Source organism: Macrobrachium nipponense, chromosome 46, assembly GCF_015104395.2.
Source record: "Macrobrachium nipponense isolate FS-2020 chromosome 46, ASM1510439v2, whole genome shotgun sequence".
In the NCBI taxonomy this organism is placed as follows: domain Eukaryota; kingdom Metazoa; phylum Arthropoda; class Malacostraca; order Decapoda; family Palaemonidae; genus Macrobrachium; species Macrobrachium nipponense.
The window spans coordinates 28,297,233-28,315,840 of NC_061106.1; the positions used below are offsets into that span (position 1 = coordinate 28,297,233).

Sequence of the window (18,608 nt, forward strand, 5' to 3'; positions counted from 1 at the left end):
TCCTTGAACAGTTATTTTTTAAAGAGGCCTTTAGTAGTAAGCAAACAGGAAGGTCCAAGCGATACGGAAAAACGACAGAATTAATTTTAAGTTTTTTGTAAAGTTAAGTGTTAATGTTTTCTGCCATTTGTTAATGTGTTTCGTAAAGTTTAGTGTTAATGTTTTCTGCCATTTTTTAATGTTTCATAAAGTTGAGTGTTCATGTTTTCTGCCATTTGTCCTCCTCCTCTGTTGCCACTTTCGAACATCGCCTCACTCAAAAGGTAAGGTTCCACATTTTACTAAATATGTACGTACATGTACATACAGTATTTCTTGTACCCCGTACACTAATACACTTTATTTACAGGTCAGGCACAGTTAGGTTAGGTATTGAATGGTCTAAATTGTTGTATTTCATTGTTTATTGGTCAATTTAGCTTTATTATAAAATTTACTGTGGTGTTTTTTTAGGGCTTGGAACGAATTAGGCAACTTACATGTAAAACATAGTTCTAGATACGAAAAAATCAGGTTACAAAGGCCGCTTCGGAACAGATTAATTTCGTATCCTGAGGCATTACTGTAACTATACGTAAGTGATTAATTGTACAAGCAATAAAAATAAATTTTCCATAGACTAAAATAATGCTGACCAGGTTTAAAGTACATACCATCATTCTGTATAATTTTCTTAAGATATTCTGATGCCAAATTTTTCAATGCTCGCTTATATGGAGGCCCCATTTTATGCGGAAAGACAACACTCGTGTCTACAACAGTATCATGGATGAGCTGAAAGGAGAAAAAGAGAACAAGAAAAGTATTTTTAAATTTTTTTTTTAGTATGCAGCATAAACAACAAACTTTCTTGCTAACTTTGGAACATAAATATTTTCAAAATCCTGATCAAAACTTCAAATGTATCTTAAAATAAAATAAAAATAAAAATAATGTTTCCAACAAACTTTTTTTATATGAACCTATTAATCTTAAATGGCCTTACCCCTTATGAAACAGACCAGACACAAAAAAAAAAAAAAAAAAACTATCATTCATGTGCCCACTAAGTCATTAGTAACAAGCCAATAATCATCATTCCTCTGTACTATTCTCTACATGATTAACCAATTTTCATAAATTGCAACTTCAGGAGGAAGGATAAAGCACATAAGCTGTTCAAGAAAAAGGTAGACAGCTGCACACATTCAAATTCCTCTTTGACAAATAATGGAGTCTGCAATAAACATAAGTAATGAATTGCCAATGGATGAGACAAGAGGCGTAATGGCTGGCATTCCTCTATATGTGCCTGATTTTGTGGGCTGTCAAGAAAAGGAAGAGGATGAATGATCCAGATCCTCTCACCTGAAAGTATCAAGTGCCCACACTTCAAGTACAATAAGGTAAAGACCTCCAAGTAATACTTAAAAGCCATGGAGGAGGATAGAACTTGAAACTCCTCTGTAGAAACATTCACATAAAGTTTATAAAATCACTTGAAACAGCTGATATAAAATATAATTCTTCAAGACAGCATGGCTTTGATGACTCATATGTAGGAACAGATGAGGAGGTCAAAAGGATCTAATGTAGATACCACTTCAAAACTCTTACAGGACACAAAACTATCTTGGGAGAAGATGAAGGCAAAGCAGCAATAATAAAGGAATCACGAGGCAAGCAATATTTCCTGGATGATTAAGTCTTGTGTTAATTATTCTAGGGCATACAATTGGTGATACAGTGGACCCCCGTATTCGCGTTCTCCAGATTCGCGGACTCACACATTCGCGGATTTCTCTCGGGAACGTTTCTCTGCATTATTCGCGGAAAATTTGCGCATTCGCGGTATTTTTCTATGATAAATATCCACAAATTCCTGGTTTTTTTGATGAATTTCATCATAAAATGCACTTTTTGTGATAAAACTATTAAAAAAACCATGTATGAAAATTTTTAGTGGGTTTTCTTGAGTTTTAACTAACAAAATAGGCTGTTTTTAGCATTTTTATAGGGGTTCCAAACATTCGCGGGTTCTAACTATTCACGGGGGGGTCTGGTATGCATCCCCCGCGAATACGGGGGGACCACTGTATTCCTAATTGAGGCCAGAGAAACTCAGAACACGTTCTTGAGGGTCCAATCCATATATGATGAGTCTATAGTCTCATAAGGGAGTCTGGTGAGGCCGCACAGCACTAATGTTAACTTTAAACTTGGAGGTCTGGCAGCCTGTTGATCAAGGAACAACCCTGTAAATATGATGTAAAAGATCAGCAGTGTTCCTATTAGTATTTCCTAAGACTAAACCAAGCTGGAGGAAGACTGAAGATAGTGTGGAGTGATAGTCTGATAACACAAATTGCTTAGGAGCAATAAATCAGCAATCATGGGAATAGACGCCTCTGGGGGGGTGAGAACCCATTTCAAGCAGCATGCCATGAATTTACAACTTCCAAAGCAACCTTTGATAATCCATTCTCTGAGAATACACTTGGTAATTGCCATGTGTGGAAATATAGTGACTCTGGGTGTAGAAATATATGCTCTGGTGCCGATGAAACTAGAAGTGGGGTTGCTCCAGAAAATAATTACAAGGAGGATGACACCTGGGATAATCCACAACAAGCTTCAGATGATCCATGAAACAATCCTGCTGCAGTCAAAAGGGAACAAAGAGTCACCCAGTTGTTCATGAACATCTGAAACTTTGCTACAACCCATCTCAGCAACCTGAATAGTGGAGATATGAAAAATTTGGGAAGTAATTTGCATTTTTCCTAACATACAAACTATTGTTCTTTACATAGAAATTACCTTCAGTGTAAGCTGGAGCAGACTATTCTACAAAACAAGGTTGTTTGATAATCTAACTATTGGTGGGAAGGGCAAAGGGTACCCTCACCACCACCCTTCGTCGTGGTTTGCTATATTGATACATTAATATATCTGTGCTTTTTGGTCTCTGAAATGCAGAACCAAAAATTATCTAAGCCTATTCGCCATCTTTGCTCTGATGTAGAAAAATGATGTTATAATGGTTGACAATCGTATAAGGCCTTCCTCCCCTGACGGGACTTTGGCCTCCAGTAGGCTCAGGAAGGGTGCTAGGGTCCTCTCACCTGTTCTTTCAACCTCCTGAGGGTATTCTGGGAGCCGTGGAATAAACAGGACTTGGATTGGTAACTGAGGTTTGACGTCCCATTGTAGCCCTTCATACACCTGTGGTTTGGTCTTAGTACCAGAACAGACTTATGCATGGGTGCCAGAGAGTTGTGCAGGTTCTGATGAGGGTCTCCCACCTGCATAGAGAGCAACTTGGGTTGACCATGACTTGGAAGGGCCAGAAGGTCACCTCCCAAAGGAGTTATATTTACTGATGATACATTTAGTACTGATGATACAAGATTTCTTATATATTCAAATTTATTGATTAGTTTTATAACTGTCCATCTTCTTTTATCATAAACTTTGTTAAAAAACTGTTATTAGTAATTTCAACAAATATCTATGAAGGATCCTATTTTATAAGGGTCATTCTTTATATTAGCAGCATCTAGTACTCTTAGATACGTTGAATTAACATCAAATAATATACTATCTCTGTTATTTAGAGATAATGTCATGCATATATCTGTGTATTATTATGTCTAAGTCAATGTTCTGTCGGATTATTTTTCAAGAATTTTGATTCATACAAATGTAAATATAAATTGGCAATGTTACGGCTGAAATTAACACCCACAGGGATAGCTATTTTTTGCCTGTAACATATTACTGTCATTCTATTGTTTTAATAGCATAGTATTATAAAATCAGCATGGATATATTTATCGTATAAGGCCACAGTGCATCTAATTATATCATCATGTGGTAACCTAGTTGTATTCAGAATGCTAAAATCACATGAAAATACCACATAATCACCAAGACCTATAGGATTACAGGCAGTCCCCGGTTATCATTGTGGGGTTTTGTTCCAGACGGACGATATCCCAAAATCGACGATAACAGTGCCGATCCCTAGTTATCGGCGCTGATAACTTAGGATTGCCGCTGCCGATAGCCAAGGATCAGTACTGAAAACTCATTTATCGTCATCGTTAGACAAGTGCAACTTGTGTCTATGAAGTGGAAGCTGGCCACCGACCAGGCTTGGTACATTGTGACGCGTCAGTCTTTCTTCTAACAGAGTATGTAAGAAGGGCAGCTAGAAGCCGGCAGCAAATGTTCAAACCTCAGGTTTGTTAACTATGAAAAATGTTATTGTCATGATACAATAAAGTTTGTTCATACTTACCTGGCAGATATATATATAGCTGTATTCTCCGACGTCCGACAGAATTTCAAAACTCCCGGCACACGCAGTGGGCGGCCAGGTGGTTAGTACCCATTCCCGCCGCTGGGAGGCGGATATCAGGAATCATTCCCATTTTCTATTCAGATTTTTCATACTACTGTCCCCTGAGGGGAGGTGGGTGGGTACTTTAATTATATACATCTGCCAGGTAAGTATGAACAAACTTTATTGTATCATGACAATAACATTTTGTTCATGAAACTTACCTGTCAGATATATATATAGCTGAGTCCCACCATTGGAGGTGGGAAGGGACAGAATAGAAGGATTTAGGAAACACCTCAAGTGCAGATGATTGACATCTTGATTCCTTACCTGTTAGCATAGCTGACTTCTTGATTACTGTCACCGAAGTCTGCTTTTTGCTTTACTAGAGTTGCCAACAAGGTAGTGACCTGTGTAGTTGGTGCGCTCTAGATGATCTGTCAACGGGAGTGTGACCACAATGTGACTAGACCATATTGACCATACTGTGAGGGCAACGAAGCTAAAAACCACCACCTGACCTAACCTATCGAAGTTAGTCCCATAACTTCCAGGCTAAAGAAAAGGAGAGCGCCTCAAGCGACCAACCCTTCAACCATAAACCAACACCAAAATTAAAAAGCACACCTACCCCTTTTCTATAGGATAGGATTTGTGCTGCTCCCTGCCCCCAACAACATTTCTGCGGATATGTATGGTCCTAGCGACTCGCAGTTCTCATATGCCGTCTTCACATCCCGCAGGTAATGTGAAGCAAACACAGAGTTGCTTCGCCAAAAAGTAGCGCTAATGATATCATTAAGTGCCATGTTCTTTTGAAATGCCATTGAAGTTGCAACAGCTCTCACTTCATGGGCTTTTATTTTCAAAAGTTTCACATCACCATCCGGGCAGGACGCATGGGCCTCCCTGATGGTGCTTCGTAAAAAGAATGCCAGTGCATTCTTCGACATAGGAAAGTCGGGTCTCTTAACAGAACACCATAGATTTTCAGAAGGACCCCGACAATCTTTGGTCTTTTGCAAATAAAATTTGAGAGCCCTGACAGGGCACAGGACTCTCTCTGGCTCTTGTCCGATGAACTCTGCTAACCCCTTGATTTCAAAGGTTTTTGGCCAGGGGTTAGATGGGTTCTCATTCTTAGCTAAGAAATTAGGATTCAAGGAGCACACTGCACTGTGTCCTCTGAAACCCACATATTTACTAATTGCTTGAATTTCACTAACCCTTTTTGCCGTAGCAAGAGCAGTTAGGAAAATCGCCTTTCTAGTAATGTCTCAATGAGGCAGCATGCAGAGGTTCAAAGGGAGCCGACATCAAGAACCTTAGAACTACATCAAGGTTCCATGATGGGACCTTCGGTTGTAGTACTTTGGTTGTCTCAAACGATCTCAAAAGATCGTGAAGGTCTTTATCATTTGTCAGACAGCATACTCTTGCATCCTTTTATTGTGGGCACTGCCAGTCTGTCCACATTTCTCAAATGCAGGAGAAACTCAGCGATTTGGTTCACAGAGGTCGTGGAGGAGGAAATACCTTTCTTCCTACACCATCTCCTGAAGACAGCCCACTTCGACTGATAAACTGCTCGAGAGGAAGCTCTTCTCGCATTGGCAATAGCCTCTGCCACTGATCTTGAAAAACCTCTCGCTCTGGCCAACTTCTTGATAGTCTGAACGCAGTCAGACTCAGAGCGGAGAGGTTTCCGTGGTACCTCTCGAAGTGGGGCTGTTTGAGAAGATCTACTCTCTCTGGCAGGGTTCTCGGGAAGTCTACCAGAAGAGACATGACCTCCGTGAACCAATCGCTTGAGGGCCAAAAGGGGGCGATCAAAGTCATTCTCGCTCCTGGCGACGCCGCAAACTTCCTTGTTACCTCTCCTAAGAGTTTGAACGGGGGAAAGGCGTAAACGTCCATCCCCGTCCAGTCCCATAGGATGGCATCTACCGCTATTGCTTCCGGGTCGAGAACTGGAGAGCAATAAATCGGAAGCCTCTTCGTTTTCGAGGTTGCGAAGAGGTCGACTAGCGGCCATCCCCACAACTTCCATAGCTCTTGACAAACCTCTAGATGTAGGGTCCATTCTGTGGGAAGCATCTGATGTTGACAGCTTAAAAGATCCGCTCGAACATTTTGTATTCCTGAAATGAACCTTGTTAGGATCACTATGCTTCGAGCTTTCGCCCATAGAAGGATGTCTCTCGGTATCATGAACAGTGATCGAGAGTGTGTCCCCCCCTGCTTTTTTATGTAAGCGAGAGCCGTAGTGTTGTCCGAGTTGATCTGGACAACTCGGCCCACCAATTGTTCTTCGAAGAATTGAAGAGCCAACCGAATGGCCTCCAACTCTTTTAAGTTTATGTGCCAGGACCTCTGTTCCCCTCTCCAGAGGCCTGACCCTTCCTCCTTGCCTAGTGTTGCTCCCCAGCCCACCATGGAGGCGTCTGAGAACAACACTAGGTCGGGGCTCAAAAGGTTGAGGGACAGTCCTTCCGAAAGTTTGATCGGATCTTGCCACCACTTCAGTTGATCCTTGACCGCTTTTGAGATTACCAAAGTCGAGTCTAGATTCTGTTTGTCTTTCAGTTTTCTGCCATAAAAAAACTGGAGTGGCCTGAGGTGCAACTCCCCAGGGAAACAAACTTCTCCAGCGAAGAAATGGTTCCAGCAGACTCATCCATTCCTTCGCCGAGCATGTTTCTTTCCCTAGAAGGCTGACACTTTCTCTAAGCATTTCTGCTGACGTTCCTTTGATGGAAAAGCTTGAAAAGCCGCTGAATCCATCTGAATCCCCAGATACACGATGGACTGCGTGGGGATCAGATGGGACTTCTCGTAATTGACTATAAGGCCCAGGGCCTTCATCAGCTGCAATGTCGTCTGAAGGTCCTCCAGGCACTTTGACTCTGAAGACGACTTGATTAGCCAGTCGTCCAGGTAAAGCGAGACTCTTATCTTCGATAGGTGAAGCCATTTCCTACATTCCGCATGAGGAAAGTAAAAACCATCGGCGCCGTACTCAGACCGAAGCAAAGAGCCCTGAACTGGAAGACCTGCCCTTTTAAGACGAACCTCAGGAACTTCCTTGATTGAGAATGGATCGGGACGTGGAAATAAGCGTCTTGTAGGTCCAATGACACCATCCAATCCCCTGGTCTCAAGGCCCCTAACACAGACTGAGATGTTTCCATCCTGAATTTTTCTTTCTTTACAAAAAGGTTCAGTCTGCTGACGTCTAGGACAGGTCTCCATCCCCCAGACTGCTTCAGAACCAGGAATAACCTGTTGTAGAAGCCTGGGGAATCCAGCATCAGGACTTCTTCTACGGCCTTCTTTTCCAACATTTGATCTAGAAGGTCGAGTAGGATCTGTTGCTTCTCTGACTGGTATGCGGGCGACAGGTCTATCGGCTTCGTGCTCAAAGGAGGCGCAGAGAGGAAAGGGATCTTGTATCCTCTCTCGATCACATCTAGGGTCCAGGTGTCCGCCCCTATCGTCCTCCATGCCTGAGCAAATAAGGTGAGTTTCGCACCTACAGGTGCCTGAAGGGCAGAAATGTCAATTTTTTCCCTTCTTGATAGAAGAGGTCTTACCTCTAAAGGACCCCCTTCCTCTCGAAGAACCTCTAGAGGAAGGTGCTCCACGAAAGGGCTTAAATTTCTTCTTGGGGGCTGGAGCTGTTGAAGTAGAAGCCTGAGGAGTAGGTCGTCTGCAAGATTGAGTCAAGAGGTCCCTTGTTGCTTTCTCTTGCAAGTTTACCGACAGATCCTTAATCATGGACTGCGGAAATAGATGCGTAGAGAAGGGGGCGAACAATAATTCCGCTTTCTGAGCGGGAGAAACTGCTTTCGCCGCAAAACTACAATAGAGAGCTCTCTTCTTTAGCAGACCTGTAGCAAAATGAGATGCTAACTCATCAGAGCCATCCCTTACTGCTCTATCCATACAAGCTAATACACTCGAAAGCTCTTCCAACGAAATAGTCTTGACACCTCGATTGTACATCCAAGGCCCCGAGGCACCAATCTAAAAAGTTAAACACTTCTAGCGTCTTAAATAACCCCTTGAGGTAATGATCCGTTTCCGTCATTGTCCAGGAAACCTTAGCCGATGACAAATAAGACCTCCTTGGAGCGTCCACCAAATTGGCGAAATCTCCTTGAGAAGAAGACGGTGCTTTCAATCCTGCCTCTTCTCCTGTTTTGTACCAGATCCCCGCTCTCCCTTTCAGTCTAGATGGAGGAAGTGCAAACGAAGTCTTCCCTTTAACCTTCCTTGAATCCATCCAATCCTGGACTCTCTTAAACGCTCTCTTCGCAGAGAGCGAAGTGGCCATCTTAACGGAGCCAGGAGCCTTCCTGGCCTTCGATGAGGCAAATTGTGAAGGGGGAGAGCAAGGAACGGGCGCTTGAAAATTGTCTGGAAACAAGTTCTTAAGTAAATTCGTCAAAGTCTTATAGTCTGAAGTCGCTGACGCATTTGGTTCGTCATCATCCGTAGGGCAGAGATCACTAGAAGAATCCTTCTCTCGGTCATCAGCGTCCTTCAAAGATCGCGATGACTTCGACACTTTAACATGTGAAATATCCTGACGCTTCGGACTCAACTGTTGAGCGTCCTGGCAAGCGTCCCGATATGTAAGGCGCCGCGCGTTCTGAGAAGCGTCCTGCTGAGCGTCCTTACGAGCGTCCTGATGTGTAGGACGCCGTGCGTCCTGAACAGTGTCAGCTCGAGCGTCCTGGCAAGCGTCCCGATGTATAAGACGCCGCGTGTCTTGAAAAGCGTCTTCTCGAGCGTCCTGGCAAGCGCTTCGCTGCTTAAGACGCCGAGTGTCAAAAGAATCGTCTTCCCGAATGTCCTGAAGCTGATTATCATCATGCAAACAGTGAACTTCCGTCATGGATCCTTGAGCGTTCTCGGCCTTTTGACAAAGACGCCGGCCGCCTGTGCGGCAACTCACGTCTCTGTCAAATTCGTCTCTCCTAGACGCCCTTTCATGAGGAACGTAATCACGTTCTCTAATGCGTCGGCTACTAGGAGGAGACTCAAAGGCCGAAAAACGAGGAGAAGGAGCCGGGGACTGCCTAGTCCTCTTAACAGGCAGCCACCGATCCTTCCTCCGATTACTAGGTTCTGCCTCCTTTTTCTCAAAATAGGAAGCTAACTGTTTCTGCATTTCCCAAAGCATTTTCCTTGATGGGGAAAGTTCTCGATCAGGAGAAGGACTCATCCTGTGCGAGGAAGATGGGCGAGGGGATACCCTTTCCTTCAACTCAGGAACATACTTAGAGCGACTTGGACGTTCGAACGAGTCCTCCCCTGATGAAGTCTTGTTCCTTTTCTGTGGCGGAAAAGCTTCAAAATCTTCAGGTGATGAATCTACGCACTGATCAGAAGGACGTGAAGCGTCCTCTTCTCTGAAACCTCTCTTAAGAGGGCGACAAGGGCGACGGCCGCCTGTGCGGCACCTTGCGCCCCTGCCGCTCTCCCCATGAGAGGTCTTCCGAGAGTCCCAACCTCGGCGAGGAGAGGAAGCCTCGGAAGAAGAGAAGCACTCTTTAAGTATCCGTGCCCGTGCCCGTGCACGAACACCGGCAGCCTGAGATTCGTCCTCAGTTTCTGCCGAAGGGACGTCAGACGGTCATTAGATCCGTAACCCTCCTTCGGCTTTCGGCTTGCCCTCTCCCTAAGGCCTGGGAGTCCGGCAGGGGCCTAGGCCTAGAGGCATTATGGGACCGATCTGATGCCCCCTCCACAACACTAGATGCACTAACACTTTTATTGCAATTATTCACATTTGATTGTAGAGCAATCACTTTCGATTCCAAGGCGCGAATCGACTCCAATAATCGTAGATAATACGTTTCCTTCTGCAGACACTTCCTGATTGTTCGGAGGCAATACAACAGGATTAGGTTGAATTACATCTACAGGAGGATTTAATGGAGATACAATTCTACCCTGACTTCTATTCACAGAAGCACTTCTAGAGGAAGACCTCCTGATTCTATCTCGCTCAAGCTTTCTCACGTAAGAATCATATGCCTTCCATTCAATTTCAGTCAATTGCTCACACTCGATGCATCTATCATTGACATACATACATGACTTCGACATTTCGAGCACACCGAATGAGGGTCTACCGAAGCTTTCGGCAACCTCACCTTACATTCCTGTACCTTACACACCCTGAAGCTAGCAGAGCTAGATCCAGACATCGTAATCAAAGAAAAGTCAAAGCCAAATCCAAATCAAATCCACTATCACGTATGCCAAGCCAACAAGCCAAATCAAAACCAAAAGTCAATCAGAATACTCAAGTTAGCACAAGAAGTTTCAAAATCCTAGGCGGAGGTCTGTAAACAGTTGTTTACCGACCGGCGACAGAGAAAAATCTGAATAGAAAATGGGAATGATTCCTGATATCCGCCTCCCAGCGGCGGGAATGGGTACTAACCACCTGGCCGCCCACTGCGTGTGCCGGGAGTTTTGAAATTCTGTCGGACGTCGGAGAATACAGCTATATGTATATATATCTGACAGGTAAGTTTCATGAACAAAATACAAATTGATTAAAAATTTGTCATTTACTCATACGCAGAACAAACTTTTGGTCATTACAATAAGATAGACTTCTACTTGGAGGGAGGTACAAGTACTACTCAACTTGCTGGGGGTTCAGTTGTAAAGAAGGGGCTCTGCGCCCGTGAGAGAATAGAAAAACTTATCTCAAAAATCAGCCTACTGGGTTGAAACACAATGAAATATGTCCAGATTCATTGCATTCATGGAAGGTAAGGAGAACTGTCTGTTCAAGTAAAAAACCATGTAGGCGACAGAGGTTTGTCACCACTCCTCCCATCCCTTGCTAGAGAGTGAAGTACGCGCTACTGAGAAGCAGATTTATCTATTGTATAGGAACAAAACAAATAACTACAACCAGTATGACTACCATACTCACCTGCTTCAGACCAGTTCCAGCATATGACGTGTCTATTCTTCAACTCACCCATAGGAAGAAGAAAGGAAAGAAGAAAAGAGACCAGCCAACTCACTCATTCTCTCTTCCACACCATCATCTTAGGTAAGATATAAACTGTCCTGCCAGGGGCACTAGATGAGATACAAAACTTGTTGGGCAGCCACCACTGGACCCAGGGAAAAATGTCTCCAAGGACCTGTGGGCAATGTCCTTTAGGTAATAGGAAGTGAATGTGGTTTGCCAAAGCCAAAAACCAGCATTCAAAATCCTATGAACAGACAAGTTCTTCTTAAATGTCAGTGAGGAACTTATACTTCTGATGTCATGTGCTCTAGCAAGCACACACTCAGTGACAGAATTAGCAAGTGAGTAATATACCTGATTAATCATCTAATGTAGCCAGAATGACATTGTCTTCTTGGACACTTCCCTTTTGGACCAGTCTGTGCTAACAAAAAGTCTATGACCCCTAGGCCTTACGTGATGAATCCTTTTTTAGATAGCATTGCAGAGCTCTGACGGGACAACGCAATAACTCCTGTGGATCGCTGTCCACAAACTCATTCAGTGAGGGAATATAAAAAGAAGCAAATCTGTCATCATGCACTGAGGGATTCTGAGTCTTAGCCATGAAATCCGGAACAAATTTGAGGGCAACAGACCCCGAAACCCTGGTGTGTTTCACATCACAACTCAGGTCATGAGGCTCTCCAACTCTTTTTAAGGAAACCAAGGCCAACAGGAAAATTGTCTTCAGAGTCAGATTTCTGACTGACAATTGACATAGAGGCTTGAATGGAGCTCAAGTGAGACTACTCAGGACCAGAGTAAGATCCCATGTTGGCAATTTGAGTTCTCTTGAGTTCAAAACTCCAGAACAATAACGAAACTTCCCAGGATGAAGAAATGTTCAAGCCCTTCGATGCAAAACCAAACCCCAAGGCAGCCCTGTAGCTCTAACAGCTGAGACGGAAAGACCTTTTTCATCCTAGAGAAAGATCAGGAAATCCGCTATCCACTGAACAGAAGTTCCGGGTGGAGAGAAACCCAGTTGATGACACCAATCACAGTAAACGGCCCACTTGCCCTGGTAAACTGCTGACAAAGATCTCCCTTGCAGGAGATACTTGATAGTCTCCAGCCGTGAAGAGATGGGGCCTCTACCGACTGTGAAACCTTTCCAAATGAAGCTGGCAAAGGAAGTGGTGTCATGGGGGAATTTCTCTCGGAACCTCTGACAGAATGGACAGATGGGACAGAAGGTCTGGGAACCACTGTGCCTGGGGCCACAGAGGTGCCACTAAGGTCATCCTGAGATTTCGAGAGCTCATTACTCTGTTCATGACATGACGGATCAGTCAGAACAGAGGGAAGGCGTACACCTTGAGGTTGTCCCAAGGATACTGTAGAGCATCCTCCACCAGAGCAAGAGGATCTGTGACCACTGAAAAGTAGACCTCCAGCTTCCTGTTGTAGTGAGTGGCTAATAAAGAAACTGCCTTGGGAAAGAGAGCTCAAAAGCGACTACTCTTCAAGGCAGTCAAAGAAAGACTGACGCATCACGAGGTACCAAGCCTGGTCGGTGACCAGCTTCCACCACAAATATGCATGAGTTGCCAGATGCCACCGATTCCTTGCTTTACAATCTTTGATTGTTTTAATTGGTTTCCAGCTGGCATTAGATTATCCTATTGTTATGACTGAAGGTTTACAGTGGGGCCCCCGTATTTGCGGACTCCCACATTCGTGGATTTCTCTCGGGAACGTTTCCCCGCATTTTTCGCGGAAAATTTGCACATTCGCGGTATTTGTCTATGAGAAATATCCACAAATTCCTGGGTTTTTTTGATAAATTTTTTCATAAAATCCACTTTTTGTGATAAAACTATTAAAAAAACCAAGTATGAAAATTTTTAGTGGTTTTTCTTGAGTTTTAACTAACAAAATAGGCTGTTTTTAGCATTTTTACATGGGTTCCAAACATTTGCGGGTTCTAACTATTTACGGGGGGGTCTAGTACGCATCCCCCGCACGGGGGGGGACCACTGTATTCCATGTATGAACAATTCTAAATTGTACAGGACTTTTATGAAATTTTGTTATGGTAGACATAAGAGGTAAATTATGTGAAACAAGTACCACTTTAAATGACTTATGTGTACAAATAATTTATTAATGTTGTTTTGAATATACTATACTTCTCAAAATTGTTACTATGATTAATCCTAAGATTAAGACTTGATCAAAGAATTCTGAATTGCACATATTAATTTACATAATTCATTATAGATATTACTTAGTAATTACCCACCTTTAATGCATGGAAGTCAGATTCAAGACTATGCCCTATAAGTATAGACTTGTCCGAAAACTTTGCTAACAAAGATGCTTGCACATCACGTATAGATGTTTTTACATCCTCCATATCACTTTCAGTTATTCCTGAGAACCTTTGAAGAAAGAAAATATCTGGATAAATCCATATATTAAGTTCAAGGATACAGTATGGTCATTTGAACATCAGTCATTGGTAACTATGGCTAACAGGTAATTTGAGCAGCACTCCAATTTGAAAAGAGAACTTGCTAATGACTCAGTTAAATACCATAAACCTATTGGAAACAAGAGAAATCAAACCTTAAGCAGTTACTTGCCAAATGTTACTTAAAACAGAAAATATGGGATATCCAATATTTTTTCTTTTAACACCTTGTATTATTTTAAATGTGTTCTATCTTGACTAACAAACATCTGCCTACGTTCTTAAAGTCTGTTAACTTTTAAGCTAATTTCAAGCTCTAAATGAAGTTTGAGAAATTCACATTATAAACTCTTAGACCACAGAATGTTTTCTCTTGAAACAATTATAATAGTATGCTACACATATATTATCTGACTTGTACAATTATATCTCCAATGATTTGCTGTATGTTAGAAAAGACAGTCCTTAACATGTACTTGCACAATGATTCTGATATGACCAAATGCTAAATAATGCACTCAAAACACATTTTCATAAAAAATTTGCATAAAATCAGTACATAAAAAATGAACTTTGAGCAAGTGAGATCCTACTTTGTGCAATTCATAACAATGATCACCAAAATGGATCTGCCACTACTGAACTAGGGTATTATTTTCAACTCTGTTTCTTGCATTCCTATATGTGTAGAGAATAGAAGTGAGTAATGTAGTTGGTTGTAAAAAAAATAATATATCTAAATGTTATTTTTTTGTGGATATTATTGTATGTACAAAACTAAATAACACATTCAAATTGACAAAAAACCAGCTTAGGAAGCACTAACACTTGAGAATGAACTAGAGTCAACATCATGATAAAAAAGTAATCTTACCTTGTATTATAATCAATAATAGGGTTTTCTGGCTTAACTAACTGCTCATATATAGCTTTCCCATCAGTATCAATGACAGTTATCCGGGTAAGCTCACAACCCGCAGTTGTGTAACACATCTCACAATCTGTTGGATATTAAATAATCTCAAAACAGTTGGATATTAGATAATTTCAAAATAGTATAGTTCATAAATGTTATAAGCCAAAAATATTGAATATGCACATGTCTAAAGTATGATCAACATGGGAAAAAATAATCAGGAAAAAGACAAAAATTATTACTTTAATAAAAGAACATCATGCAAGTCTGGCATAGCACCAATCAGATAAAGAAATTATGAAAGTGTGTACACAGTACTTATAACCAAGAAGTGGCCTTAAAAAGAACATGGGACATCCATCTTTCATTTTAAAAGTATTAATAATACAAAAACAATACCAAAGGCTCACCTAATGCATAAACGCCACAATCGCTATCTTTAACATCCTTAGGTAAGGTCCTGACATAACCACGTAAATTATTAGGATCATAATTCTGGGAAACATGAGTTGTTGCTTGGGAACATCCTTCAGATTCTAAGTCGCCACTACAACACGAATATCGTGTTTCCCATCCTGAGTAGCCCCTTTTTTTAAATGGACGGCCCCAGTGATGGACGCATGGCCCAATCGATAAGGGAAATCCCCATTTATCAACTGTGTATAACACAGAGCATCTATCACAGTATCGTTCCACAGAACTTGGGCTTAGCTTTTTACGTGTGTCAACCTGGAAGAAGTTAATGAACCACAAATAAGAACAAAGCATGCAAGATTTGACATGATATTAAATGTTAAAAGTTTTTTTTCAATAAAATCAACTTGAGTATTTCTTATCCACAATACATGATAGCTGAGTTTCCGCACGGTCACAATGGGCTGCTATTACACAAGCCCCTTGGGCAGAAGTACATAAACAACTTTCACACTCACACAGTACATCGCGTAACCCACTTATCCCAGGAATGAGCAAAGGTTAAAACACTCCATGCATATAACCTTTTAGTTCTATCACAGTGTCTGTGCAGGTTAGAGCAGATGACATCAGAGGAATGAGTTTCTCTCTGGCATTTAAGAAGAACTTAGCTTTTCATAGGATTTTGAATGCTGGTTCCTGGCTTTAGCAGACCACGTTCACTTCCTTTTCTGGAAGGACATTGCCCAAAGGTCCTTGGACACTTTTTCCTTGGGTCTGGTGGTGGCTGTCCAACAAGTTGTGTAGTTCATCCGGTGCCCCTAGCTGGAGAGTTTTTATCTCGCCTAAAATGATGGTGTGAAAGAGAAAATAGGTGAGATGGCTGGTCTCCTCCTTTCTCTTTTTTCCTTTCTTCTTCCTACAGGTGGGTTGAAGAATAAGACACGTCATAAGCTGGAACTGGTCTGATACAGGTAAGTGTGGTACTGGGTGCAGTTGTTTGGTTTGTTCTTGTACAATAAATAAGTCTGCTTTTCAGTAGCGCTTACTCCTCTCTCTGACAAGGAGAGGGAGAGTAGTAACAAATCCTTGTGGCCTTTGAATTTTAACCAAGCCTAATCTAACTTTCTTTACACAAATGTACAATCTACACACCTGTATGCGTTCTCCAATACCAGTATACTTCCGATAAAACCTTTGATCAACACCACAACAAGACTTACGACCCAAAAACCCCTACTCGACAGAGAGCTCTCTCCTACCAACCAAACAGCATAAGCACGTGTCTCCTTCTCCCATGTTATTGTTTACATCCAACAGACACCACCATCAATAGACACCTTCTAAAATCAACCATATGCTATCCATATACAGTGGTACCTCGAGATATGAAATTAATCCGTTCCGAGGAGCCCTTCGTATCATGAGTTTTTCGTATCTTGGACCGCATTTTACATGTAAAATGGCTAATCCGTTCCAAGCCCTCCAAGAACACCCCAGCAAATTTCATAACGAGGCTCTACCAAACTACTACCCCCTCCTCTCACAAGACATAGGAAGTACTATGCTACGAGCTCTGCGATTTTGTTGTCACGCCACCTTAACCCAGACGTCATTCGCCTGAAGCCGGGTTTGACTTTGGAACAGGTGAGGTCAGTGGCTCCGTCCTTGTCTCCGCAAGTCGCCTTAGCTTTGGAATCTACGGCGGCCTCCATGTTGCAGACGGTTTCTTGGCTGGACCTCTGACTGCCAAGATAGCTTCTGACAGGTCCCCTGAAGGGTTGGAAAGAACTGCCTCACTTGCCAGTCTTTTGCAGTCCGGGGGGAAGGCATTTTCTTATTTGGCTCACCTCAGTGCTAGTTTATGGGCTAATCTTCTTCTGGTTAGGAGGGACGCGGCTTTGTCTAGGATGGAGAGGTCGCTCGACACTGAGTCTTTGCTGGCCTTGAGGAACGGTGATCTGTTGGAGTCGCAATTCTTGTTTCCACGGACAGAACTTGAAAATGCGATAGACTGACGCCGGGCTGACACCAAGGACCGACTGGTACACCAAACTGTGTCTAAAACAGAGTCCCGCCCTCGGAGACGTCCGGCCCCTCCTCCTCACCCGGTCCAGCAGCAGTCGAGGAGATCGTCACCTGGTAGGCCATCGAGGACCTCGAGTTTGGCAGGGCCTTCCCAATCGACACAGCCCAAGTCTCAAGATCAATGCCCCTTTTGCTCTCGTTCCTTTAAACCAAGAAGAGGCCCAAGGGGCAGAGGTCAAGGAGGCCGTCGGTAGGTTGGGCGCCTCTCCCTCTCCTGCGCCACGGGTGGGGGGGGGATGCCTGTCCTTCGGGTGGGATACCTGTTGCCATTCGACTTCTCTCCTCCTCTGTTGGACAAGCCGCAGCTCAGGAAGACGTATCCCCCAGATTCTCTGAAGTTCTTGGCTCTTCGGGAGGAAGTGCAGAAAATGCTGGACAAGAATGCAATAGAGGAAGTAGTGCGTCCGTCCCCGGGGTTTTACAGACACATCTTGGTGCCCAAGGCGTCAGGAGGATGGAGGCCTGTGATCGACTTATCCACCTTGAATCGCTTCGTCAGGAAGACACGGTTCAAGATGGAGACCCCGCGCTTGGTGTTGGCAGCCGTGAGGGAAGGCGATTTCATGCTGTCGATAGGCTTGAAGGACGCATACTTCCAAATCCCTGTTCATCCCACGTCCAGGAAGTTCCTTCGCTTCTCTCTGGCGGACAAGATCTTCGAGTTCAAAGTCTTGTGCTTCGGGCTGATGACAGCCCCTCAAGTCTTCACAAGGGTCTTCTCTCTCATGTTAAATTGGGCCCATGCTCAGGGGATCCATTTGCTGAGGTACCTCGACGATTGGTTGGTCTTGGCAGTTTCCAGGGAGAAGCTGCTGCAAGACGGATCGTCTTCTTCGGTTCTGTCTGGACCTGGGCATATTAGTCAACCAGGAAAAGTCAAACCTTGTACCCACTTAAAGGATTCTCTTCCTGGGCATGGTCATCGATACGACAGTGGCAAGAGTTTTCCCGTCGGATCAGAGATTGGAGAAGTTGCGGGCTGTGGCGCGCAACTTCCTGTCAAAGTCGCATCTGTCGGCTCATCAGTGGCAGGTTCTTCTGGGAGTGGTATCTTCCCTGGAGAAGCTGGTCCCTCATGGGTGTCTTCATCTTTGGTCTCTGCAATGGAGACTGGGGGAATTCTGGTCTCAGGTGGGGGACTCTGCCCTCTTTATGGTCCCACTGTCTTTGGAAGTGCGAGAAGACCTTCGTTGGTGGTTGGATGAGCAGAATCTATTGAAGGGTGTCCCTCTGCGTTCTCTCCCTCCGGACTTCCTTCTGTTCTCGGACGCCTCTCTTGCAGGTTGGGGCGCGCACTTAGGCGGCCTCATCGCTTCAGGCGTTTGGGGTTTGGAGGAAAAGCAGCAGCATATCAACGTCTTGGAGTTGAAGGCGGCTTTCCTGGGTCTGAAGGAGTTTC

The 18,608-nt window shown here is 43.4% G+C and overlaps 1 protein-coding gene across 1 annotated transcript in view; it reads right to left on the bottom strand.

Moving 5' to 3' along the window:
- The window catches only part of LOC135214681 (serine/arginine repetitive matrix protein 2-like), a 222,642-nt gene that overhangs the window by 7,777 nt on the left and 196,257 nt on the right, over positions 1–18,608 (bottom strand). The window contains 4 exon segments of the mRNA XM_064249016.1: positions 654–774; positions 13,621–13,759; positions 14,666–14,792; positions 15,118–15,436. Coding sequence (XP_064105086.1) covers positions 654–774; positions 13,621–13,759; positions 14,666–14,792; positions 15,118–15,436 — 706 coding nt within the window.